This window comes from Antedon mediterranea, chromosome 6, assembly GCF_964355755.1.
Source record: "Antedon mediterranea chromosome 6, ecAntMedi1.1, whole genome shotgun sequence".
Taxonomy (NCBI): Eukaryota; Metazoa; Echinodermata; class Crinoidea; order Comatulida; family Antedonidae; genus Antedon; species Antedon mediterranea.
The window spans coordinates 2,858,861-2,884,900 of NC_092675.1; the positions used below are offsets into that span (position 1 = coordinate 2,858,861).

Sequence of the window (26,040 nt, forward strand, 5' to 3'; positions counted from 1 at the left end):
TATTTTATACCTTGTAGTGTGTACTGTGCGGTACAACGATACATTTATTAATAAACGTTAGTTTTTATTAAAAAATTGTCCATGTTTATAAAATTGTTCGAAATTCTGATCAGGGAGGTATAAAATAAGGTATAGAATAATTATTTTATACCTCCCTTACATTCAGCTATTATAGCTTCAGATCCAGTTTCAATCCAATACTTTTAAATAGATCATTTAAAATGAAGTGCTCAAGTTGACTGGGACATGGATACTTTTTTGAGCTTTTAATTTAAGACATAAATTAAAAATAAAGCAGAATAATTCACATGTGTCCATGGTTTTGTATATTTTTAATAAACTATTAAATCCATTAATAACAAAAAAATACTAAGAAATGCCGTTGACAGTTAAGGGTTTAATCAAAGGTTCATTAGAACTGGTGACTGTCACTGACGGCCGTGATTGTGACGCTGCTAATATTGAATCTAACATCCCTGAAACTTCATGTAAATTGTCTTGAAATTCTAGCTCTTGCTTTAGCGTGTTTCTTAACAGTCGAAGTGCGTTAGTAACAGCTGGAGATTCTGCCACAACTGGTGAATAAATATCTGAAGAAATAAAAGAGGAAAAAAAAATAAATAAAAAACAAAGAAAAACTTAGATAAATGTATAGGAATGACTGGAAATACGTTTCTGTCCCATTAGTGTACAGTACCTCAAAATTAAAGATGATATGTTTGCGAGTTGAAAAATTGGCAGTCTAAAAGTAAATGCAGTCGGGATACCCTTATTCAGGGGACACCCTTATTCAAGGGACAACCCTATTCAGAGAACACTCATATTAAGAGGACAACCCTGTTCAGGGGACACCCATATTAAGAGGACAACCCTGTTCAGGGGACACTCATATTAAGAGGACAACCCTGTTCAGGGGACACCCATATTAAGAGGACACCCTGTTCAGGGGACACCCCTATTAAGAGGACACCCCTGTTCAGGCGACACCCATATTAAGAGGACACCCTGTTCAGGCGACGCCCCTATTAAGAGGGCACCCTGTTCAGGGGACACCCCTATTCAGAGAACACTCATATTAAGAGGACAACCCTGTTCAGGCGACGCCCATATTAAGAGGACACCCTGTTCAGGGGACGCCCCTATTAAGAGGACACCCCTGTTCAGGGGACACCCCTATTAAGAGGACACCCCTGTTCAGGCGACGCCCCTATTAAGAGGACACCCTGTTCAGGGGACACCCCTATTCAGAGAACACTCATATTAAGAGGACAACCCTGTTCAGGCGACGCCCATATTAAGAGGACAACCCTGTTCAGGGGACACTCATATTAAGAGGACACCCCTGTTCAGGGGACACCCATATTAAGAGGACAACCCTGTTCAGGGGACACCCATATTAAGAGGACACCCCTGTTCAGGGGACACCCCTATTAAGAGGACACCCCTGTTCAGGGGACACCCCTATTAAGAGGACACCCTGTTCAGGGGACACCCCTATTAAGAGGACACCCTGTTCAGGGGACACCCCTATTAAGAGGACACCCCTATTAAGAGGACATCCCTGTTCAGGGGACACCCCTATTAAGAGGACACCCCTGTTCAGGGGACACCCATATTAAGAGGACACCCCTGTTCAGGGGACACCCATATTAAGAGGACACTCTGTTCAGGGGACGCCCCTATTAAGAGGACACCCCTGTTCAAGGGACACCCATATTAAGAGGACACCCCTGTTCAGGGGACACCCCTATTAAGAGGACACCCCTGTTCAGGGGACACCCATATTAAGAGGACACCCTGTTCAGGGGACACCCATATTAAGAGGACACCCCTGTTCAGGCGACGCCCATATTAAGAGGACACCCCTGTTCAGGGGACACCCCTATTAAGAGGACACCCTGTTCAGGCGACGCCCATATTAAGAGGACACCCTGTTCAGGCGACGCCCCTATTAAGAGGACACCCCTGTTCAGGCGACGCCCATATTAAGAGGACACCCCTGTTCAGGGGACACCCCTATTAAGAGGACACCCTGTTCAGGCGACGCCCATATTAAGAGGACACCCTGTTCAGGCGACGCCCCTATTAAGAGGACACCGCACCCAAAGATGTCCCCATTATAGGGGTTCTATTGTAGATTACTTAATTTATTTATGTTGGTTTTGGCCTGCAGTGTTCATCTTAAATTGGATGTCAGCTCAGTGCTGAGCAGGTTTGTTTTTGGTGTGGAGTGGTCGAGCGGTTAAGACAGAGGAACCATGATTATGTAGCCATAACATCGGCAAGGGTTTAAGGCTCACTCGCACCATGGTTCTGGTGGTAGAACAAGTTTTCTTCGATAAGGACTATAAACTGAGGTCCAGTGTACACATCTAGCTCGTGTGCACTTTAAAGAACCTAGTACATCTTTCGAGACAAGTAGGGGATTACCCCGGTGTACTAGTAGTACACACACAGCGACTGATCAAAACTGGGCCCTCTGGGAGACTATTCTTTGACTTACCCAGTATAAATAAATAACAAATTCAAAAATGACATACCTAATAAAACATTAGCTACATCAACTAATGTTGCATTAAAACTTGTGTTGGATATGTTCTTTCTGATGAATGTGACCATAATACGCAACCATCTTTCATCTCGTCCAGAAAGGGCCATATTTATAACATCCCGTCTTATCAGTTCCTGCAAAACTGCTATGGTGACATTTGGTGTAATAGTTCTGACATTGGTCTAGGAAGAAAACAAAATATTATAAGAAAAGGGTGTAATTGTTCTAAAAAAATGCCAAACTGACACAGGGACTAAAACTAAATATTATAATTAAAAAAACACTATCTATATCATTTAACAACTAATTCATAAATTATTTATCAAATAATAGCAAAAAGAACACTACTGACTTGTAATGAGGCATCTAGTGCTTTAGAGTGCTCAAATTTCCTCAAATGAACATCATATTTTGCCATCTTCTCTTTCCTTCGATGATCAACTAATAAATCATTCTGAAACAAAAGTATAAAAAATACAATGTCTTTAATAACACCTAAATAAATTCCTGTCATTTGATTGGACGAATGTGGGTCACATGGCATGCAATAGTACGCACTATTAAACGATCGTTTAATAGTAATTTTTTTCGTGTTTGTATTTGTTATTTGTACCATTCCACTCATAAACATTTATTATTTGTATAATATTATATAGCCTATGTAATTATGTGAACATGATTTACGTTAATATGATTGGTTGAAACTGCATCACATGACTATCCTGAGTCTCAGATTGTTTACTTACCTGTTTTGGTTGATACATACGACCTTTGACATAATACTGGTAGGATGACCCTGGACCTGTTCTGGTTGTTTCTGTCTTTTCTTTTTTTTCTTCTTGTTTTCTATGTTTTATTGAAAGTAAACCATCTGCCATTCCAACAGCTAATGTTTTATCATCAGCCTAATTAAATTAAACACATATAAAATAAATAAACAATTAGGTAATTAAATGTAAAAGCACTAATTACTATCTAATTTCCATCAATAATATGCACTGGTTATTTTTACCCAACCACGAATTATGAAAAAAAATACCCCAAAATATCTTACAGAGATTCCAACACTAAGGATTGGTGAAGAACACGTAATTCCAGCCACTGTCTTGTATGTTGTTACATCATGAACTTTGACATGCCTGAAAGAAAACGTTAAAAATAAAAACATTGAAGGGAGACACTGCTGAACATTCTATGTTTGTTTGTATTCGGGACATTAAGAAGTCTGAGTGTAGAACATCCTTCCAAAACTATTTATATTATTCTTTACACTAATATTTTGTTTAAAACTAAATTTAAATTAATCGTCCTACCTGTCAAGGGATCCTGTAAAAAGGCGATCATATTTGCCAGAAAAACATAAACATGTGATTGTCTTGTGGTGCTCACCAAGAGTTGCTAGAAGACGACCACCAGCGAGGGCATCCCATACCTTGACGTAATTTCCACCTGGTTTATGTAAATTAAATAACATTAAAATCAGAATAACAAGCAACATTAGGGTACAGGTGTCTTACCTACCTAGATAAGACAGCACAGAGGATTTAAAATAAATGACTTTGCGGAGACAGGCAGTTTGAGCTAAATTGAATGTTAGATATGTAGACAGATTATCTTAGTCGTGAGGTGGTATCCACAATAAATCATACCTAAAGGATAATGTATAATTTTGCTTCTTTCACCCCCGCCCCCACCCCCAAGAATAACACTGAAAAAGTGACTAACCTGCGGAGATAAAGACTCCTCCACCAGGGAACATGAGGACACTCTCTACCGGTTGACCATGGTCAACTGACAAGATACTGGCCTTAGTTCGAAGGTCAAACAGCTTCACAGTGTGATCATAAGAACCTACAATGGAATATAATATGTTCACAATATAAAATATTAGGAAATCATAGATTATTGGCTCAACATTAATATCTCATTTCATACAATGGATTTGCTGCTTAGAATTGTTGTGACAATGTCTAATATGATAATTTTGTTTTGTTCCAACGCATTAACATTAATAATATCTCTCCTCTATACACCAAATTCATAGATAATTTTCTTGACAATATTTTAAAAAGTGTAAAGGGTCTCTTTCACACCTGTTCTGGCTAGGCGCCGGCAAATCAAATGGAGCATCAATGTATGTTTTATCTTCACGCGGCTACGCGTATCAATTGGCACATAGCCATGTGGAGAATCATGAAAACGAAACATTCAAGTTCGATTTGCCGTCGCTGCACAGGAAGCTTGTTGGAACAGGTGTGAAGGACTCTTAAGACACTAACCTGTAACAATAACATCTTTACTAGCTGGGTTGATACAACCACTTCTAACATAATCTGAATGGTCTTCAAACTTGACCACCTCTGTTTCACTTGGAATGTCCCAGCATCGAACTGTCTGGTCATCTGAGCATGACATGATATGGGTGTTATCCGCTAAAAATTTGGTTATTTGTATTGTTCTGAAGAGAGAAATGTTAAATTGAATTAATTATAACTGTACAGGCATTCTTTTAAATATGATCACATGTTTAGTGCTGCAGGATAAATTTAGCAGGAATTGAATTTATGCTCTTGTCTCAAAAACGTGCTGGCATTCATTGTTTAAAACAACGACTTATGACTAATATTTGCTACTTACTTATCATGTCCTTTGAAAGTACGCAGTATTGCACGCCCGCTAACATCAAATAATCGCACCAGTCCTTCAACTCCGCCTGCCACCAAGAGTCGCCCATCATCTCGTAGTATCCCGCCATATACTATGTCTTTAAATCGCGAAATTGTTTTATCTACTTTATTTGTCAGAGGGTTGTATATCTGGACCTGTTTTAACACGAAATAATGAATAGAAATAGGTATGTTCAGTCATGATGATATATTTTTATCTTACATCATTAGAAATCTTTTTTTTTAAAGATTCATCATGTGATTATGTAGCTATTGAGTCAAACAGTCATTCTGCATTTGCTGCTACCTCTATAGTTTTATATATATATTGTATGTGCTTACTATTAAAGTGGTACATCATTAAAAACATGAAAGTTTCCCTATTGTTATTAGTTAATTAAGAAAACTGTGGCATTTTCAGTTACTTCAGAGGGGAAAAACAATAACCAAGATTATTTAATCAGAACATCGTATGTACTGTAGTATAGAATATTTATAATGGATTTAAAACCTGCAATCGCTTGCTAAAAAGAAGTACAGCAGTAGTATAATGCAATAATGAGGGATTCATTTCTTACCCTGGTTGATGAGGATGTAACAAATTGATAGGGTTCTAGTCGTGAGAAGTTAATGTGAGTGATTCCAGCATAGTCTTTTACCGTCACTGGAAACTATAATAAAAGCATAAATTACTTAGATATTTATGTATCGTCATTGTAGATTGATGATTGATGAATGTTAGGTTGGTTTGTAATGTGTATTTAAACAAACACTCAAACTCATCAGAGACTGGAAAATAATTCAGATTAGCATATTATTAAATATAATGTGTATGATTAAAATTAAAACTTAATTAAAAAAATAGTAGGCAACAAACACTTTCATTTTTGCTAGGCCTAGTGTTACCCAAGACTTTGTCTGGAGAGTGGCTGCCAACTAGGCCTAGCCTAGGCCTAGGCCCTAGTACTCTACGCCTACTACGGCCCCTGTCACTGTAGTGTAAGCCAGGGCCCTAGTCTAGCTTCTAGCCCTAGTAGTTTTACCTAGGCCTATATAATCTAAGAAAACCTATAGGCCTATATAAAATAACATCAGTAAGTTGGAATCTAAACTAATTAACTATTAGATAATTCTAACCTGAAAATTCTTCCAATATTCTTGCTCTTTTGTCAAAGTTTTACCACCACGTGGAAACCTCGCAGTTGTTGTTTTCTTGAACTCCGCCATGTTTATGATGTTTCGATTCCAGACGAGAGAGGGCGTTTTGCTGTAACAGCGCGTTGTTATTCATTTGAATTTAATTCGCCAAAAAATAATATACAACTATAAATAATTCAAAATTCAATTTATTCCAAATATTTCAGAGACAAATGGCTTATTCTAATAAGTACAAGTATATATTTAGGCCTATGCCGTCTCATCGTCTGTATATTTTATCTAATAAATTTTAATTGAATCCTGATAATGTGTGATTTAAATTTCATTTTGTTGTACATACAGTATTCAATTCATATTAATTCTAACTACCCAAACCAAGATTTGAACCTAGAGCCACCTACTTGACATTACTGCACATCCTCCTGAGTAGTGTACATGATGTTTTGCATATAGTCCAGATTTAAAACTTTTTATAAGAGCATAATTTTATGAAAATTATAATGTAAAAAATCTAGCAGGACTTTCCCTTTTCAAACAGAATTAGTTTGAAAGAGCGGCGTGCGCTTTGGTGCATTCTTCTCTTCCCCGAGTGCATATAGCCTACACCTACAGAAACATTCCTACGGGTACTCTATTTCAGATATTTATTATTTTTACAAGTATTTATTCAGTTTACAGTATATATACAAGTATAGTAGTAGTATATCTGCAAGAGCAAACCAAATCATTGATCTTATATAACTAATCAATCACATAAAATCTAGAGGATCTAATGATACTTTAAGTTTGATATGATAAACAAACTTCGCAACGACTGAGGCAAACCATTATTATTGTTTTGAACTATATTTGATCATCTTAAAGAATATATATTATATTTACAATGCAAGTTCAACATTGAATCATAATGGCTTGCCTCACTTTCGGTATTATTACATCCTCAGTCTAGTCAACAACATTTTTAAGAATGTATACGACTCCATATTTACACATTTTTGTGAGATTCAACGTACACTCTTCATTCTGCATCGATTAGTTTTAGACCCTATAATCTACAATATTTAAAGGGTAGCTACAGCTAAACATCCCCACTTATTTTCTGAAAGCGGTGAAGCAGAACGAGCGTCGTTAAATAAGTCGAGTCTGCCGCCCCGAAGCACTTTTTCTACAATTGTTTATAGAATAAAACAACATTTTAATAATAACATTCGATAAGTTTAAAGTCAATAAAATCAAACTAATATTTGTTTATACCATTCAATAAAGGCTTGCGGCAATTAGCCTATATGTCTATTAACTGAAGATATCTTGTCTAACTCGTTGAAGTTATGAAAAACCTACTGCTCAATTTAAATTGATCGCATCAAATACAATTAACAAATAAAATCCGTGTACAGGTGACCCATCAACTATTGAGCGTTTTTCTCATCTTTTTCTATCACTATTAGCAGGAAACAAATAGAAATCATACAATGAATATACAGGTTCATCAACTTGTCTTTAAATTACACCTGCGTTAGTACGCGCTGTACGCACTCCAGGCTCTAATCCGCGATGACCATGTATAAGCTAATCCCTCTTTAACACTTTCCTGTTTTCGCGCGTTTTTATTGTTTTCGCGCGTTTTTATTATTTAGCGCGCAATATTATCATGACAGGCAGCTATTTATCACACAAGATGAATAAATCATCTGACCATTTATTAATATAATTACAATAGCAGTTAACGTTAAAGAAGATTAATACTGTAGGCTAATACATAGAGCTGCATTGTGTGTTAAATTGTGCTTCAAGGTTATCGTATATTGACCATTAAAGAAAAGTAAATTTAAAACCTGCTTTCCACGGGCGAATTCGTTTACGCGAATCGAAAACGCGTTAACTCTAAACACCTGCGCAGCGCATTATTTCCATCTTTCAAATCTATTTATGCAACGAAATCTATAGTTCCTTGAGTGTTTTGCTACCAATCATAACTCAGGAATTTGACACAACCTTACGTGTGGAAAGAGTACCGTATATAATATAGGGAGATTCTTTTGTTTTTGCGAAAATGACTAAATTCGCCAAGTGGATGGAAAATATGTTTAGAAAATTAAACAGGGACTCATATTATTGAACATTGAGGAATTACGTTTTGCTCTTTGAGTTTCGTAAATGAAGAATATAATAATTCTGACGTTTTCTTTTATAGATATCGTCGCTATTTTTATTTAAATAACGACTGCTTTACAACTGATTTTTAATTTGTCGAATATTGCATGGAGAGTACATGAATCTCTTTCGCGCAGTGTATACTTTTTAACAGTCTTATATAGTACAGTGAATCCTTAGAACATATCTGATATTAAATAAATTGCAGTCGCCCCATTTTATGTACATTATCTCAATATTAGAGAATTTACTTAATAAATTAATATGCAATTAAATATGTACAGGTAAGGTTATATTAATTTTTAAACATATCACATAGTAGGCGTTCCATAGGCGTATCTCCGATTGTAGGTCGGAAAAAAAGAAGCTCGATTTTGTCTGCTGAAACCAATCGCAAAGACGGCATCATAAGAAGTAAGCGACCGAATCTGAAAATGAAGATAAAAACATTAAAACAAAAAGTCAATAAGAGCAATTAGGCTGTTTTCAATAAACGGGACAAACTTCGGCGTTAATTGCTGAAAACCAGTAAAGAATAATAAAACGAAGCGCTCAGAAACTGAGCGAAATAAATTAGCGTAAGTAAGTTGGAAAAATAAATAGATAGATGGCCTATAGGCCTATTGAAGATAAATCGAGATTTTAATATGCTTTTCTTACGTCATCATCTTATTCTGAAACCAATATAGACATGGTCTTTTGATATATACCAATGTTGATATAAAGTTTGCGGTATACCACGTATTTGTTCTGAACGAACTGTTGAGTTTCTCGACGTTTCGATCAATATGCTTTGATCAACCTCACGAAACGTCGACAACAGTTCTTTTTCCAATATACGTGGTATACCGCAAACTTTATATCAACATTTGATTTCGCCATGCAAACCTTGAAACAAAGATATATACCAAATAAAAAAAAACAATAAGGACGAGAACCAATAGGTCAATAAAACCGTGTTCAAAGCAAATAATATACTTAGACAAGTACACAAATTAGTAGGCGGTGAACGTAGAAGAAATGCATGTTACCTTGCTGGATGCGATGTATGGCGAGCCTGGATGTGCTGGTTCAACATGATCTGCGCCTGATCTTGTAGTGTTTCTACTTGGTGCGGATCTTTTAATCCCTTTGTTGCTGAAATTAATTTGTATTGATTGTTATGAAAATAAATAATATTTCAATTTGTTAGATTGCATCTTGAAGAATCAAATTTCTTAATCGATAATTTAAGAAATGATAATTATTTTAGTGGTTCAGTGATTTTTTAAGGATTTGTTGTTATGGGGCACCCGAAAACAAATACTTAACCCCAACAGATATTTCATGAATAGGAAATATGAGAAGAAATTCATGCAGGAAATCGTCGGGATATTATGTGTACATTATTTAATTATTTTCCACATTCACAAAGTTAGGCTTTTCCATCAGTTTTAATAAAACATGCTTAAAAGTATAACTTAAGTATTTTTTTTTTCTAAAGTGACTTACTTGGATTGAACGTTGTAATAGCCTTCATACATGCAAATTCCGCTGCGTCCACTCCGATAGCCTTGAAACGACCTATGATCTCCTGAAGAGCTCTAATTTCAGCAAGAATCATCGATGTTTTACTGTTGATCTCGGAGTTTTTGAAGAACTCAGAGATGGTCAGTAATGGACAGGACTCAACAGGCATTGACCACTGGATTGCACATAAGAGAAACAGTTCACTCCAACACTCTTCCAGAAGAATGACCTAAAATCAAAATGAAGATGTTAAAAGAATTAGACCCAGGAGAAAATTGTATCATATAGGTTCAGCAGCTGATGTTAAGACACTGGATATTGTTGAACAATATACGAGAACATTACTTTTTACTTTGCAATTGTTTTATTATACACAGTCTTTTTCTCTCTCCCTCGGGGTCATGGTGAGAAAGTTTTTACTTCTAATCATGACCCCATGATGGCATTCCTTTCTCTTATTTACCTTTTCTTGTTTTTGTATTGTATTACTGTTTCTTTTGTTTATTATTCTTCTTATTCTTATTCTATTATTTGTCTTACCATTATGGAATAAATTTTATTGAAAAAAGAAAGAAATAAAGAAAATATGCACCTGATCTCTAAATGGAAGGTGAGCAAATGATGGTAGTGACTTTGCCCATTTGACAGCAATAAAAAGAAGACGTGCCGAGTATTCATAAACGTTCTCGCGTCCCTCGTGAAAGAAGGTAAAGTCTCGAGGCACTCCAAGTAATTCCATTCCATAAGGTGTCTGTTCTTCCTGCATGTAGCCAGTCGTTTCGGCAACTTGTATTGCTAAATAACAATGATAATTTTAGTTATTTTTTTACAATATCATAAACTATGCAAATTAGGTATGAAAATATAGAATTCCATATAGTTTCATCAAGATATGCAAATTAGGTATGGAAATATAGAACTTGTTATAGTGTTATCAAGATATGCAAATTAGGTATGAAAATATAGAATGCCATACAGTGTAATCAATGCAAATTAGGTATGAAAAAAGGTTTCAATACAGTGTCATCGAGATATGCAAATAAGGTATAGAAATATAGGTTTCGAAACAGTTTCATCAAGATAATCTTGAGGTTTTAAACACAAAATTATGTAAAAAATGAGTAAAAATATAATTACAATCATGAGGTATAGCGTGTTTATAAATTAAATTAATTATAAACTAAATCTCATCATTTTAAAGAAATGAGATTATTGCATTACACCACCGTCACAGTTTCAACGATTGTTACAAACGATTTTCTAATCCCTATGATGGTCACCATGACATAATTCAACCAACTAAACTTCTTACCGCCTTTGAAGTTATAAACGTTAGTTATTGTTAATATTTCATTGAAATATGAGAAGGTATATTAGGTGAGATAATTTTTAACAAGTTGATGCATAATTGGATTGTTGCGAAAGGAGCTTTATTTATTTGCTTCAGTTTTACCCATTTTGCTTATTTCTATCGATTTGGATTGTCCAGGGACGTTAAAATGAACGCTAAGGTTGTCTGAAAAGCGGTTAGTCTTTGCTAATCCAGACCCTCAGGATGTAATCTATATGTTAGTTAACTGGATTTTCTTACAAAGTATGTTGTACTCAACAAAGAACAATGACCGTTACGTCTGGAGTTTTGATTGTTGTTGGTGAAATGAAAACAAATTAACGGCTCAAAAGAAAGACAAGGAACGGGTACTTTTAAAAACACAATCGAATGCGGATTGAGAAGTTTTTAAAATGATGTAAGCTAAATAGATTTTGGGAGGAGAAACGGGTTTAAGGGATTGGATTGAGTGTTTTTGTATGATTACCTGTTTAAAAAAGCAATGTGATCTTTTTAGTGATATGAAAAGTTCATAATGTACCGATATGCAGCATTGAAACACCGGCTCATCGTCACCAAAGTTAAGTAATGTTAAAGTCGCGGCAGTTGCTGTATATACCGGAGAGTGATGATTGTGTAATGATAATATCGGATTAGCATGTGATAGGCAAAGAGCCTGACTGCCGTGGGGACGTGGAGGGCCTAATCCGTGGAGGGCCTAATCAAGATATGCAAATTGGGTATGAAACAATATCATAAAGACGTTATAGTAATATAAAAAGTTCATCATTTCATTTCTGTCACAAATGAAGAACACGTAACCCACTCCACCTTAAGATCACCAGTAGTAATGATCTAATCACCTACCATCTTCGGGTTCCAACTTTGCACACGTTTCAGCATTCATCAAACCAACCATGAAGCGGTGCGTTGCTATTGGACTTCTTTGTCCATTCGTCTGAATTTGGTGGTTTGACAAATTTGAATCACGGCTAGTGTGTAGACCATTACATGACATCTCTCTGTGGTCAACTGCAGTGACCACTGGTGATCGGTCAATTCTGATTTGTGACGTACTGCGGGGTTGTCGTTCATTTTGTACAGCTGAAATGAAAGGTTGAAGTTCAATAAACAAAACATGGCAACCGTATTGCAAAGAACTCCCAAAAAACATTGACAAGTATGATGAAAAAATACGTTGTTATATTTTGCCGAAAAGGTTTAGAAAAAAAAAATGTATTATGTAATTTTAGAAGATGTTATCCGCATACGTCATAAAAACAATTGTTCGAGTTGTTATCTTTCCTGTACACTATTATACACCGTATGATCGCTCATCAGTAGGTAATTTGTTTCATCCATCAAATGTTTTCTGGCGTAATTAAAATAATTTCTTCATCAATGACAACAGGTCGCGGTTTTAGCCTTAATGATTCGAGAAATGATGTACTTGTTTATCAGTTTCTTCTTGGCATCTGTTTTACGGCGTCATGACCATTTCCTAGGATCGCTAGATAGCGACGAAGTTTAAAATGAATTTCCTACTTATTAGCATTGATGACACGCAACAGTTAAGGATTATAAAATGTATTTTAATGGTTTAGAAAATATACTAGGGGTTAGTGATACATACGTTTTAAAATGAAAATTTGTTTCTGAGAAAAAATACAGTAGGCCTACAATTTAATTTTTTCACAAGTTAACAAGAAAACATGTTGTGGAAATTTGAGTTTTCTGTTTTGGCTCTTCAATTAGCTTTCTCAAAATGGTATAGTGCTCTCTTATTAAATGTTAAGATGTGTTCCTGAAAGTGCAAGCGAGCCAAAATGTGTAAAAGTGGATTCAAGTTTATTAAATCTTTTTGTCAAAAAGTATATGATGTCATGGATCCAATCCTACATACACGAATTACATGAAATTAAATATTTTATTCCCAACTATAATTTTTATAATAACAATATATAACAAAATATTTTGTTCATAATGTCTTTTAAACGATATTTTATACTTTTGTAGGCCTACTACTGATTATGCGATTTTGTAATATGTTATATAGGCCTAGTGCCATACAAACTTTCCTATTTAGAATAATAATTTGAATTGAATTATGTTCATGTCTATGTTCACAGTTTTCATCTTTAGGCAATAAAATGATGGTGAATTAAAATCATTGTGGTCAGAACAAACACTGTTTTACTTTACTAATGTAATATACATTGTTAATATGTTTCGAAGTGCGGAAGGGCATACATTACATACGTTTAGTGCTTTCAACACTTTCGTACAAATTGAATTAAAACCTTTAGCTCTTCGCGCCATCACATTTGATTTCAAAAGTATATGGATGGTGGATTGTGATTGAATTACTGAGAATAGTTTCTAATCGATTTGATTACGCACAATAGCGTATGTGCTGCGTTGCATGGCTTTTTTCGTCTAATTTCATTTCGCGCCATCTATCATTAATTTCGCGCCATATCCATCATTCTAAAAAGATCCGTTGCTTAGTTACGACACTAAGTTAAAAATCATTTTAAAAGACTGGTGTTGATGATGCGTGTCGATTTATAAATAAAATTTGTATAATTTCATTAGTACCTCATTCGCAAATCTTTCTCAATTGCTTGATAATGCAACCTTTATCGTTAATCAAAGAGGAATTTCACTGCCCCAGTTCACATACATACAAAGTTGTTTTTTGTCATGAGAACAAATTCTGATATCTGGCAGGGGTTGACTTTTGACTGAGAGACTGGTAGATGAACATCTTTACCGCCAACCTCCACATCTCATTTTGATGAAAAAGGAGTTTTTTGTTTTTAAGAGATGAGGACATTTTAAGTCTGTTAAACTGTTTGGTAATTCTTATATCTATGACGTGTGGATATTAGAATATGGAATTTTAATTTCAATATCTTACCGTCTTTATTCATTCCACTTTCGAGACATTTTTTAAGTCGACATGCTTGACATTGGTTGCGATGTGCCTTATCCACCATACACATACCAGTACCTGCTTGGCACCTAAAACAACATTCAAACTTTAATCTATAATATACTATGTTATAACTGTCTTGTAATACTACTGTATAAGGTAATACATTTATTTATATTTATATCGAGATCACTTGGGACATAATGTTTTTGTTTAGTCTGTGTCTTTAGTAAGTTTTGGAAACAGGCGACGAAATGTATTTTTTAAGCTTGGTTCCTACTAGAACGCAACGCAAGGGCGTAGACACAACGCAAGCGAGTTGACCAATCACAAGCGGCTGTTCGAATAATCCATCCCTTGGGATTGGTCAAATCACTTTGCGTTGCGTTCTAGTGGGAACCAAGCTTTAGTATACTGAACTTTTCATTCAGTCACAACAGTATTTATTAGACATCAAATCCGTTTAATGTTTTAATAATCGATAATAATACGCCGTTACTTAAGTAATACTGTCACCTCTCTTAAACAACACGTGCTACTATCGATTTGATATTACCAGTAGGCCTTTGGTAGAAATACCAGGGTAGAGTGAAATGAAATACCAATGTGAAGAAGTGCTCACTTCTCTCTACAATCACTTGTATAACAATTAATCTCCAATTTACCTATTGTTTGCTTCGATCGATGTCTTATGAAACCTGATATCGGCAATTTCGAGTTCTGTCTTTGACTCATTTCTACATTCTACAATCATAAACCGAGAGCCGCGCTAGAAAAATCGTTGAATATATCAACACACAAGTCAATACAACTAATTAGCTGGAGTTTGGTTAAATAACAGACAAATACGCGATGCTAAGTGTCTGAACAAGACAACCGTTAGTGTGCAAACACGAGTTCAAGTGATTGTTTTTCATTACTGTCAAATAGCTTTTGAATGAGTTATAGCTCCGTAACTTTATTATGATGTAATAGGAACTTGAGTTTTAAGTCAAGTGTTTGATTCGATTCAACAAAGCTGTTGCGTCTAAGGTAATTAAATGGTGGCTGAAATTAAATATTCAATTATTAGTTTAAAGACGAAATGTATGTTTAAAGACGAAACGTATGTTTAAAGAGACAGTCTATAATATTTAACATCAATGGAGTGAATTTCTATCATCCGATACTACTGTGATTAACCGCATATGACGTGATGCACCATGCAAACGCATGGCAGGTATTGTACTTGGACTTTCAAATAAAATATCATAATGCCATTGCAATAATACGTGACATCCTAAATAGTTCATAGTTTGAAATGTGAGATGAAATGTTTTTGAAATGAAATAAAGAAAAAAAGGGGGAAAAAATAGTTTTTATACACGCGCTAATTTTAACCCGGTTTCATTGACGGATTGTGTGAGAAACAACCAAAATGTTACGTCATTTAAAAAAACATGATGGTTCTCACGTCCTATATAGGCCTATTATGATACATCCGACGTGGAAATTCAAAATGACACCGGTATTAAATACGCGTTGTTCGTGTAGGTCTGGATAATTCCTCTATGTATAGGATATAGATACCAACAACTAAAGCCTGGTTCCCACTAGCGACGCAACGTAACGCAATCTACGCAACGTAAAGCGTGGTTCCCACTAGCGACGCAACACAACACAAGGACGTAACGCAACGCAAGTGAATTGACCAATCACAAGCGATGGCTTATTCGCCTGTGATTGCTGTCTATAACTTCGCTTGTCATTGGTTCAAACGCTTGCGTTGCGTTTACGTCCTTGCGTTACGTTCTAGTGGGAACCAAGCTTAAGAACCTTCCAATAATTGTGTTTACTCCCGCCTGCGTGAAATCAAACCTGCGATATTTGCAGCACTGTTGCGTCGTCTGTTCTCACTCGTGATTACGCAATACAGCACTTTGCGTCAAAAAAGCCGCTGCGTTGCGTTACGTTGAGTCGCTAGTAGTGTGAACCACGCTTTATTAATGTTAACGCATGAAAAAGTATTTTTGTGCTAAGAAATGTCTCTGGTGATGTGCTCACCTGTATACCAGCTTTCTGCGTACACTTCTTTTGAAAAAGCCACTACACCCGTTACAGGCGTATATCCCATAATGCTTTCCACTAGAAATGTCTCCGCAAACTTTGCATGTCATACCAGGAAAGAGCGATTTTGGCCCTGTGAAAATAAAAATGATTTCTTTTACATAACTTCATATTATCACAATAATAATACATAAATAAATACATTTCCTGTTTATGGACGAAGGATTTTGGTTCAAACAGCAGAAATATGGTTGTGATCACAGCATACTTTGCGCATTAAGGCAATGATAAGGATTTTAGCCTCAACATGTCATTAAAATTAATTAAAAAAATATTAGGCCTATTTTACATTGCTTCAGTTTACATTGCTGAGTAAGAATTTTTAAAAAAAAATATATATATATATATATATATATATATATATATATATATATATATATATATATATATATATATATATATATATATATATATATATATATACAGTATATTTTTGAGTTAACCCTGAACAAACTAACAAAATAATGTTTGTTGACATTATAGTTAATCACTGACAAAAATTGGATCTAAAAATTGATTTTGCCTGACCGTAATTTAAATTCCCAACTGGAAGCCAATTAGAAGTAAATTTTCAAATCTATAAAATGGACTTTTATTCATCTTTATTTTTCACGTTTTTAGAAATAATAGATCTTTAAAAAGTAATATACGTTGATTTACAATATAATGATACAAATATTATTCATTATTGCATTATTTTTTTTATTACAACACCATAGATAATACAAATACACAGACAAGTATTATGTCTAGATGTATATATCCTTGATTTACGGTGTATATAGAGTTATTAAGTCAACAATACAAATTCATTGTGCAAAGAAACATGGCATGAATGTACAATATAGCCTATTGAACTCAAGTTTATTCGTTCTTTACCATTGTTCAACATCAATTTGTCATACGTATATGAATTCATATTGTTGTACAATACATCATAGCTCCAGGCGCTAAATCGTTGTTGTAACAACAGGTTTGTGAAGAATCCTCGCTATCTATTAACGAACAATGATCTTTTCAGTAATATAATTACACATTTTAAAAATGGTTTTTTTTTAGCGCGTTCCGATAATAATTTAACGTTCAATTTGTTCAAAAATTTTTTTTTTATTGTTTCGGAAGTTAGTAACCTTTCAACAAGCGACTAAACGTCTAAAAAAATTAACTATAATCATCAACAATTTTTTTAATTAGGAAAAATTTCTTTTTATCTGATGGCGGATAACGTTTCACTCAATAACATGTATTTTTAAGAGAATATTCGCTATCAATGGTGATTATAATCAACTATTTTAACAACAGTGTTTAAATATGTTACTTTTAAGCGTTACCGTAATTAAATATTTCAAGCTAGAAATAAATGTAACGTTTAAAAAAGGATGAAGAAAATCTAAAACAAAATTAACTAACGATGATCTTACATAATTCATAAACTTTTAATTCACGAGGCTTATTTGTCCTAATACCAAGTAATAATAATATTACTATCAATCAAAATATTTTTAATAACTATGCACTTCATTTATATCACCAAATGGTCGCATTATTGGTAAATAATAATTTAATTTAATGTAATGTACACGTATTACCAGTTTGTGGTCCATGGGCTTTTGTATTTTTATTGTATTGTTTTATTATGTATATATAGTTAAGAGCTTTGTATCTGTATATGTACATTTGATTACAAAATAAAGAATAAATGAAGGAAATGAAATACACCAGGATGACAAAATAACTGGTTTACTTTAATAATTGTTACAATTTATTTATTTAAAATATTATATTATAAAAACATGATACGCTAATACAGTTATTTTATGTATAGCAATTTACATTGTAAACAATTTCCGTATATCTTCAAGGATGAACGGGTAAAATAACACCCCCCCCCCCCCAACCCCTAAATGAGTGTGTGTGTGTGTGTGTTGCTTTGTCTATTAATTACTCCTCTGACGCATAAGTCATAATCGTTTGACTTAAATTTTAAACGAGATAACGACAAATGAAACAACTAATCGCTTACTACTGCCGGTCTTTTATTATTGCACGCAAAGGAAATTTGAACTTGTGTCGAAATGAGGATAACCCTTATTACCGTTCAACAAATTAAACGATTGGAAGCAGGGGCAGGTGAAATGGGATTGTATTTTTTCCAAGTCGGTATACTTTGATGACACTACTTCCATTTTCATATAATTGTGAACTTCGGTTTAAACATGATACAACGGCACCAAGACACGGATTGACGCAATGAAATATATAGCGCGCGGATGTTTTCTGGCCCATTTATGATAATTTCTCTAGCCTCTGGAATTCAAGCCCAAGCGTTTGAGTTGTATATTCGGCTTGATTCTCTCAATTCAATTACCATATCAGCCAGTATAACAGGAAGGCTAACATTCCATGCTATAAGAAGGTTAATGAAGCGAAAACTTACATCCATGTCGAATTAATTGCTTGAAATTCGATGGCAAAATAGATCTGATTTATATTGTTAGTCGGTGTTATAGAGGTGTAGAAAGTCATTGCCTTCGATCCGTCTTTTCGCGTTTGGCGTTTGGTGTTGTGCGCTTGAGTGCACATCATGCAATGGTGCATTTCCTATTTTACGCGTCTAGTAACCACCCGCGGTCGAACACTATAGCTGTATGATACGCGAGTCAATCAATAACATATTATATAAACAACATGTCGTATAAGACTGGTGTTAGGCACAGGTCTGAGTATTCAGCATAATAATGTAAAATGATTGGTTCCTTATTGTAGCTTTTATAGGTCCCATTTCGTATGTCTGGAAACAAAATGTAGGCCTACACACCTCCATACAAGACTTTACTATAGTGTCATACTTTTTTAGGGCCTATATGACGCCTTTTATCAGATACAAGTTTAGGTTACGGTATGGTATGCCCTACTACAACTATAATATAATCGTTTCTATGCTAATTAATTATATCAAGACAAAATGACTATATGTTTGGGCAAAGGAAACGCGTTAATTTACGGTAAAAAACCTTGATTTTACAAACAAATCAAACGCGATAAACGCAATGTATTTTTCGAATAAATGTAAAACATCTTTCAATAATTGAACATCTATTCACTAATTATACAGATTAGTACAAATGACTTTGTTACTCTTTGTTCATTTGTACAATTTTTTGAATATCACACAAACGAAAGACACCTTGCGTTTCTTATATCTGTTAAATGCCAGTCGTTTAAGTCGAGTAGTGTTAATTCTGTACATTGATTAGCAGCCATCAATTTCTGGTTTTGATAATCACCTAAAGATTCTCCGAAGAAAAGAACGAATCGGGGCGTTGTGATTGGTGGATTAAGCGCTTACGTTAAAGAGATGTCTCAGGCGTATTATCATTTGAGGATCGGGTCGATGTTAGGTAGAAAAAAAATCTCCAGTACACTGCTGATTGGTTTACAGGTGTGATGGCATCGTATAGTCACTGCTAAATGAAGATGTGTATTTACGAAGGAGATAGTTGATGAGAATATGGTTCCTCGGGGTTACAGCCCATGGCGATTTCTTCCACCTGCCCCTCCTTCACAATTTAAAATGACGAGATACAAAGTATCGAAAATAATCAAAACACGCACGGGAAATAGCAATGGTTACCACACCGCGCCGTGGCATGCTCTCTGTTTATCAATAATACAAACGGAAGTGAATCTTTTGATTTGATGTGAAATACTTGGCGGTGCCGGAAACCCCCTCTTCCCAAATTTCTCATGATTTTACAATAAAGAGTGACAATAAATTGATGAGTATTTTCCGGAAGTTAAACGCTTTAATCTTTTATCATCTTCATCTGTCGTTCTAAAAACTCATATTAATCAAAATCACGAAAGATAAAAGACAACGAATGTCGACTTAGGACAAAGTCAACAGGAAAATACTGTCGACGGCCAATCGACGATGTGTTTGAACTTTGAAAGGAGGGACGTTTGTTTAGCAAAAATGATACATTACAACATACAGTACATAGAATTACAGTACATATTTAGCGTCAGGAAATTACAATCTTTATTCAATGAAAAGATCAGAGAGATGAATTATCGTTGAATAATGTATTGGTTTATTGCTGTGAGCTGTTCTGTCGAGCTGATCAAAATATAAGACATCTTTTATCAAAAGAAAGTAAAAATAGTCAGCGACTTTTAATCAAAAATGGCAGTTGCTAGAAATAATAAGATGTAAAAACCATTTTTGACTTGCTTATATGAAAAATCTTTATGTTTAAAAACATTATTGAAACCAAACCACAAAAGAAATGATATTAATTGATAAAGTAATAGGAATAATATAATAATTACAATGAAATAAACATTTATATTAAAACAGATTTATTTATCCTTTGATTTTTAGGTAAAACAAAAGAGACCAGGTATGTTATATAAATATGGTAGTGATATGCCCAAATATGGTAGTGATATGCCCCAATATGGTAGTGATATGCCCCAATATGGTAGTTATATGCCCAAATATGGTAGTGATATGACATCATCATGTCCATATATGGGCACATTTTTTGTCACATAATGTTTGATAGTGTAGACAGAACTTATTATTTTTACTAAATACTTTCTAAGAAAATTGTTTCCGTTTTGTTTTGTATCTTATTTTTGGTATTTTTTATTGTCTACTTTCCATTGTTTGGTATTATTTGGAAGAAAAAAAATTAAAGCCCTTTTTTATCAATAATGTATTCAAATGAAACGTATTTTTTATATTTATTATCAGTATATATATATATATATACGGATAATAAATATTTCATTATACCAAACATCATCATATTATTATGATAATTTTATGGCTTGGTATTTCATTATTATATTAGTATTTATTTTTATGTTTAATTGACATTAATTTGTTTCATGTTAATTCAAATAAAAATAATTTGTTTATAATTTGTGTTTGTTTTATTTTTTCAAGGCACAATAATAAATAAATACCATGACAATCAGAAATAGAAGTATTATATATCTCAGAAAAGGATTAGGTGAAGCACACCATAAAACGACAGTTTCATTACTTTTGCTTTTTCCCAAGTAACATTATTTGTTTATGTAGAAAGATTTTAAATAATTTCATAACATGTTTAATTTTTAAAAAAATATAAGTAATTGTGTTTGCTTTCCGTAACAAAGCAAGATAAATAAATAACAACTATAAAATGTAAAACCAGATGATGTATGTGGATGTTTAAAAAAGATTTATAAAAAAGATTTTTAAAAAGGCTCAAGATTTACATACTTGTTAAATTCAAACACCGATACTTTTATAAAACTGTTTATATCTAGTATAGCTTTTATTAGTAATCGAATAAAATGATTTAAATTATTGTGATTACACAAATTGATTGAAAAAGTAAAATAAAAATGTATAAATGAAAGAGTGATAATTTAAATAAAATGAAATAAATATTATTTTTATAATTTGTTTGTAATTTTTGTAATTGATATGGTGATGATGATGATGATGATGATGATACAATGTTTACGGTATTCTAATGATGATAATGATTATGATGACGATGATCGTGGTGATGATGATAAATAATGATCAAAATAATGATTATGATGACGATGATCTGCTTCTTCTTTTTAACATAGATCCTAAAATAATGATACAAGACTTTAGATTAATAAATCTGCTTTAATATAAATGTTTATTTCATTGTAATTATTATATTATTCCTATTAGTTTATTAATTAATATCATTTATTTCGTGGTTTGGTTTCAATGTTTTAAAAATGTTTTTAAACATAAAGATTTTCCATATAAGCAAGTCAAAAACTGTTTTTACATCTTATTATTTTTACAAGTGTAGCAACTGAACCCTCACTGATCATTATCTTTTAATACATTTATTAGTAGGCACACTTAACAAAACATATACATTAGCAACTTTTTCTCCAATATTTTTGTGTCGATGGACTTTCATTATTTTTTGTTCACATACTTGTGAAATGAATACTAAATGTTTTTAACAAGATTAGGCCTCTATTTATTAAAGAGTAGGCACACATATGCCCAAACAATTTATACTTAGGCCTAACATTATAAATTAACAACATTTCCCCCCAATATTTTTGTGTCGATGGACTTTCATTATTTTTTGTTCACATACTTGTCAAATGAATACTAAATGTTTTTAACAAGATTAGGCCTCTATTTATTAAAGAGTAGGCACACATATGCCCAAACAATTTATACTTAGGCCTAACATTATAAATTAACAACATTTTCCCCCAATATTTTTGTGTCGATGGACTTTCATTATTTTTTGTTCACATCTTGTGAAATGAATACTAAATGTTTTTAACAAGATTAGGCCTCTATTTATTAAAGACGTATTGTCCCCCTGAACAAATTTTATTTACATTTTTGTTGTTGAATGCGCCATTTTAATGTCACATAATAGTTAATCACTTTGACCAAAAATTAGATCGAAAATAAAATTGTAATTTAAGGAAAAATTGACTGGAAGTCAATGGGTTTATAGTTTGTTGAATTTAACCGCTTATTTTGTCTTTTTAATTTCTTTTTTCTACGGAAGTGATTAACTTGAAAATTACATTTTTTTCTTCTTTAATTTTTTTTATTAGGCCCAATCTTAATTTTTTCATGTTTTTGGAAACAACACATCTTTAAGAATAATACTTATGATGATAATAATGAATGTCTCTTATAACATGACTGTAAGAATTATGACAACAAAATAATAACTGTCGGTGAATTAGTAAACATAGCATATTTCGTATTTTGCACTGTAAACCTAATTTTCATCAAATCTATGTTGTACCCATTCTTTTGTACTTGTTGGGTTAAACTAATTATCTAGATTAAATCTTTGGAGAAAATTAATTACTGGCAAGATAAGATGATATTCATTTACAAGCATATCGTTACAACTTACAATTGGACAGTGTAAATGATCTTTGCTGTTTGCAATAATCACAAACTTGATTTATAAAGTACAACCATTTCAAAAGCATGGTTTTTCCAATAAGGACGCATGGCAAGGACGTAAGCGCAACGCAATTTGACCAATTACCACAACGCGACGGATTCCGTCGCGTACAGTGCGCAAAATGGTACATATAAATATTTGATAACAATTACTTTCACTACTAGACAAATTTGCTATTACCATAAATATATTATTATACAAACATGTCACTAATTGTGTTGATTTTAAAAAGATGAGAAACTATTTTCACAAACAAAACTATAGGCCTAAGCTATATTTAAACAAACTAAGAGTTTGAGAATTGTACAATTCTGCAAAATACCACTAAAATACGAAAAAAAAAACATTCTGTATTATAAACATTAACCAAATTTGGCAAAACAATATATTGTTTAGGCTTACGTCTCAAATAATTGTTATACACTTAATGGCAACATATGCGAGTTCCTGGGAAACAATTTGAAGTGCTGATTTTGATTTCTAGGCTTACTGAAAAATTGTAAGTCACATTGAAATGACATTTTTAAATGAGCAAAAACTCGTTACAAAACTTAAAATATGAAATAAACAATTATTCTACAGTGTGATTGTGGTCAAACTTTAAAAAAAAAACAACAATAAAACACGTTTTATATTTTAAAAATAATCTTACCTTGCTCTTCTATGTCAATGTTTGTAAGATTTTCTGTCATCTTCGGTTGAATAAAATTCGTTTAACTTCAGATAAAATAAATGTTTTCTGTTCTGAAATTGTTTCGCGTGATCTGCGAAGCACGTCTAGAAATCAACGGACACACAGCTCACTGATTACATTGGAATCAAAAATTCATAACGCAATGATCATGACGTCATCACGATGGTACATCTGCCGTTATTGAAATCGAGTTTCTGATTGGCGAGTACTTACTTACTTAACGTATTCAGTGTGAACGTTGATTGGTCAATTTAGTGATAAATGTCTTCCAATCTCCGCTTCCCAGTCAAAGTAATGTAATATACGTCCAGAAGTCTTTAAAAACATTGTTTTATTGAAATTCTCACCTTGATGTTGGTAAAGCATACAAAAGACTTAATAAAATACGTTGCGTTACATAAGTGATGTTATAACCATGTATTCTTGGTGCAATATTCGTTGATTTGAGTTTACTAATGACTTTAAGTCGAAAGGCCCACTCAGAACGTTGTTTTAATAGGGTTAATAGGGAACAGCGGCAATGGTAATGTGTTAACATTTCTTATGCGATGTCGACAGTGATGGTTTACTAACAATTTCGTTTAAAATATGAATGCCTCCTCATATTTCTTTATCAAAGTAAAGTTCAGTCAGATTGTCCCAGTCTTGAATGTGAATGATATTACCTTAGGCCTGCCAAATAAAAATCTGGATATCGCGATATTCTATACTATTAAATATTGAATAGAGTGGGTGATAGGTCACATTATCAATATACATAGAAAAGATTGCTAATGTTTACAGTACACAGTAAGAGGTCTTCGTCTTTTGGTAAATGAGTAACTGTTTAATACCATTATTATACTATTATTGTTTTAATATATTTTAAAAATCACGCGAGACATAAATATTAATATAAGTTAATATAAGTAAATATAACAGTTAACAGAATTAGTTTAAAAAAAAAGTATTATAACATAATAAAACAAAAAGTGACTACTACTAAATGGTAATGACAATTAAAGAAATGGAATTTAATTTCATAAATGTAGGCTTAGGGCAAAAATAAAGACGTAATTGTACACCGATTTAATTGTTCTACGACGAAAGAGTTAAGAGATATGACAATGTGTGTTAGGCAATAAACTTAAACATATCGTTTAGTGGAGTAAATACTTGTCATATTTGTCATGTGTAGGTGTTAAGCAGTGTCACTTATCCAAGATCTACGTTAACCTTGAGGCTAGACACCTCGCGTTAGCAGTAATGCGGTTAATGGGTGTGAAGAGATCAATACGCCAACGGAAAGAGCAGAAAATCGGTTCAGTCTTTGCTTGTTCTAGAGTTACAAAAATATAACTGGAATGTGAGATTCAATTAAATAAGGCTTTTCATTAAAGCAAATTTACCTTCTTAGACAAAATCTAATTGAGAGCGAAATGGGAAAACATGAGTACGACAAGTCGGTTCGTTCATTGATCGTTAGTATTGTTATTGTTGCACAAATTGCCTGAATTTCATTAGCCAACAAATAAACGTTCGCTACGGAAATAATATGGCTTTTTACCAGCCATGCTTATGCAGTAAATATAATGCGAAGCCGTCCACCTGTGGTATATGCAAATTAGATCAATTAAGTAGGCCTATACGCAACATTTGAGCGCAGACTTAATAATAAAAATACAATATTTATAATTTTAATTACAGTATTCGTTGATTATTTATACTAAAGATGTATTGTCCCCAAAACATTAAAGATGTATTGTCCTCTAAATTGTTGGTGTCACATAATAGTACTTCTAAAGAAAAATTGTATTCACCTGAAAAAACTGCCAATGGGAATTTTGTTGAATTTTATTTATATTTTATATGAGAAAACATTATTAGTTTTGTTTTTTTTAACGTAACCTATTTTAAGTAACCTATTTAAAGTCTGATTTAATTATTCTTCATTTTTCATACA

General features: G+C 33.3%; 2 protein-coding genes across 2 annotated transcripts; both read right to left on the minus strand.

The window, feature by feature from the left end:
- Positions 1–292: 292 nt before the first annotated feature.
- On the minus strand, positions 293–6,444 carry LOC140051823 (U3 small nucleolar RNA-associated protein 15 homolog). The gene is made up of 11 exons (XM_072097142.1): positions 6,355–6,444; positions 5,796–5,888; positions 5,189–5,373; positions 4,831–5,009; positions 4,277–4,402; positions 3,865–4,000; positions 3,606–3,690; positions 3,298–3,456; positions 2,904–3,005; positions 2,541–2,733; positions 293–590 (listed from the first exon to the last, which is right to left on the minus strand). Exons 1-11 carry the CDS (start codon positions 6,442–6,444, stop codon positions 370–372), a joined length of 1,569 nt encoding a protein of 522 aa, XP_071953243.1. The 3' UTR covers positions 293–369.
- Positions 6,445–8,824: 2,380 nt separating this feature from the next.
- On the minus strand, positions 8,825–24,189 carry LOC140052018 (photoreceptor-specific nuclear receptor-like). Its single transcript, XM_072097390.1, has 8 exons — positions 24,057–24,189; positions 16,347–16,482; positions 14,289–14,392; positions 12,236–12,472; positions 10,631–10,833; positions 10,021–10,267; positions 9,561–9,666; positions 8,825–8,957 (listed from the first exon to the last, which is right to left on the minus strand). The coding sequence occupies exons 1-8, from the start codon at positions 24,094–24,096 to the stop codon at positions 8,825–8,827; spliced, it is 1,206 nt and encodes a 401-aa protein (XP_071953491.1). The 5' UTR covers positions 24,097–24,189.
- Between the last annotated feature and the right edge of the window lie 1,851 nt (positions 24,190–26,040).

What these genes read in the sequence shown, in the direction of transcription:
- LOC140052018 (XM_072097390.1), bottom strand. Translation starts at nt 24,096, where the DNA reads ATGACAGAAAATCTTACAAACATTGACATAGAAGAGCAAG. An exon ending in CGCAGAAAGCTGGTATACAG is followed by an intron (nt 14,393 to 16,346) that starts GTGAGCACATCA and finishes ATGTTGTTTTAG; the next exon opens with GTGCCAAGCAGGTACTGGTA. An exon ending in AAGTGGAATGAATAAAGACG is followed by an intron (nt 12,473 to 14,288) that starts GTAAGATATTGA and finishes CTTTCATTTCAG; the next exon opens with CTGTACAAAATGAACGACAA.
- LOC140051823 (XM_072097142.1), bottom strand. Translation starts at nt 6,444, where the DNA reads ATGGCGGAGTTCAAGAAAACAACAACTGCGAGGTTTCCACGTGGTGGT. An exon ending in TAAAGATGTTATTGTTACAG is followed by an intron (nt 4,403 to 4,830) that starts GTTAGTGTCTTA and finishes ATTCCATTGTAG; the next exon opens with GTTCTTATGATCACACTGTG. An exon ending in GTATGTATCAACCAAAACAG is followed by an intron (nt 3,006 to 3,297) that starts GTAAGTAAACAA and finishes CTTTTGTTTCAG; the next exon opens with AATGATTTATTAGTTGATCA.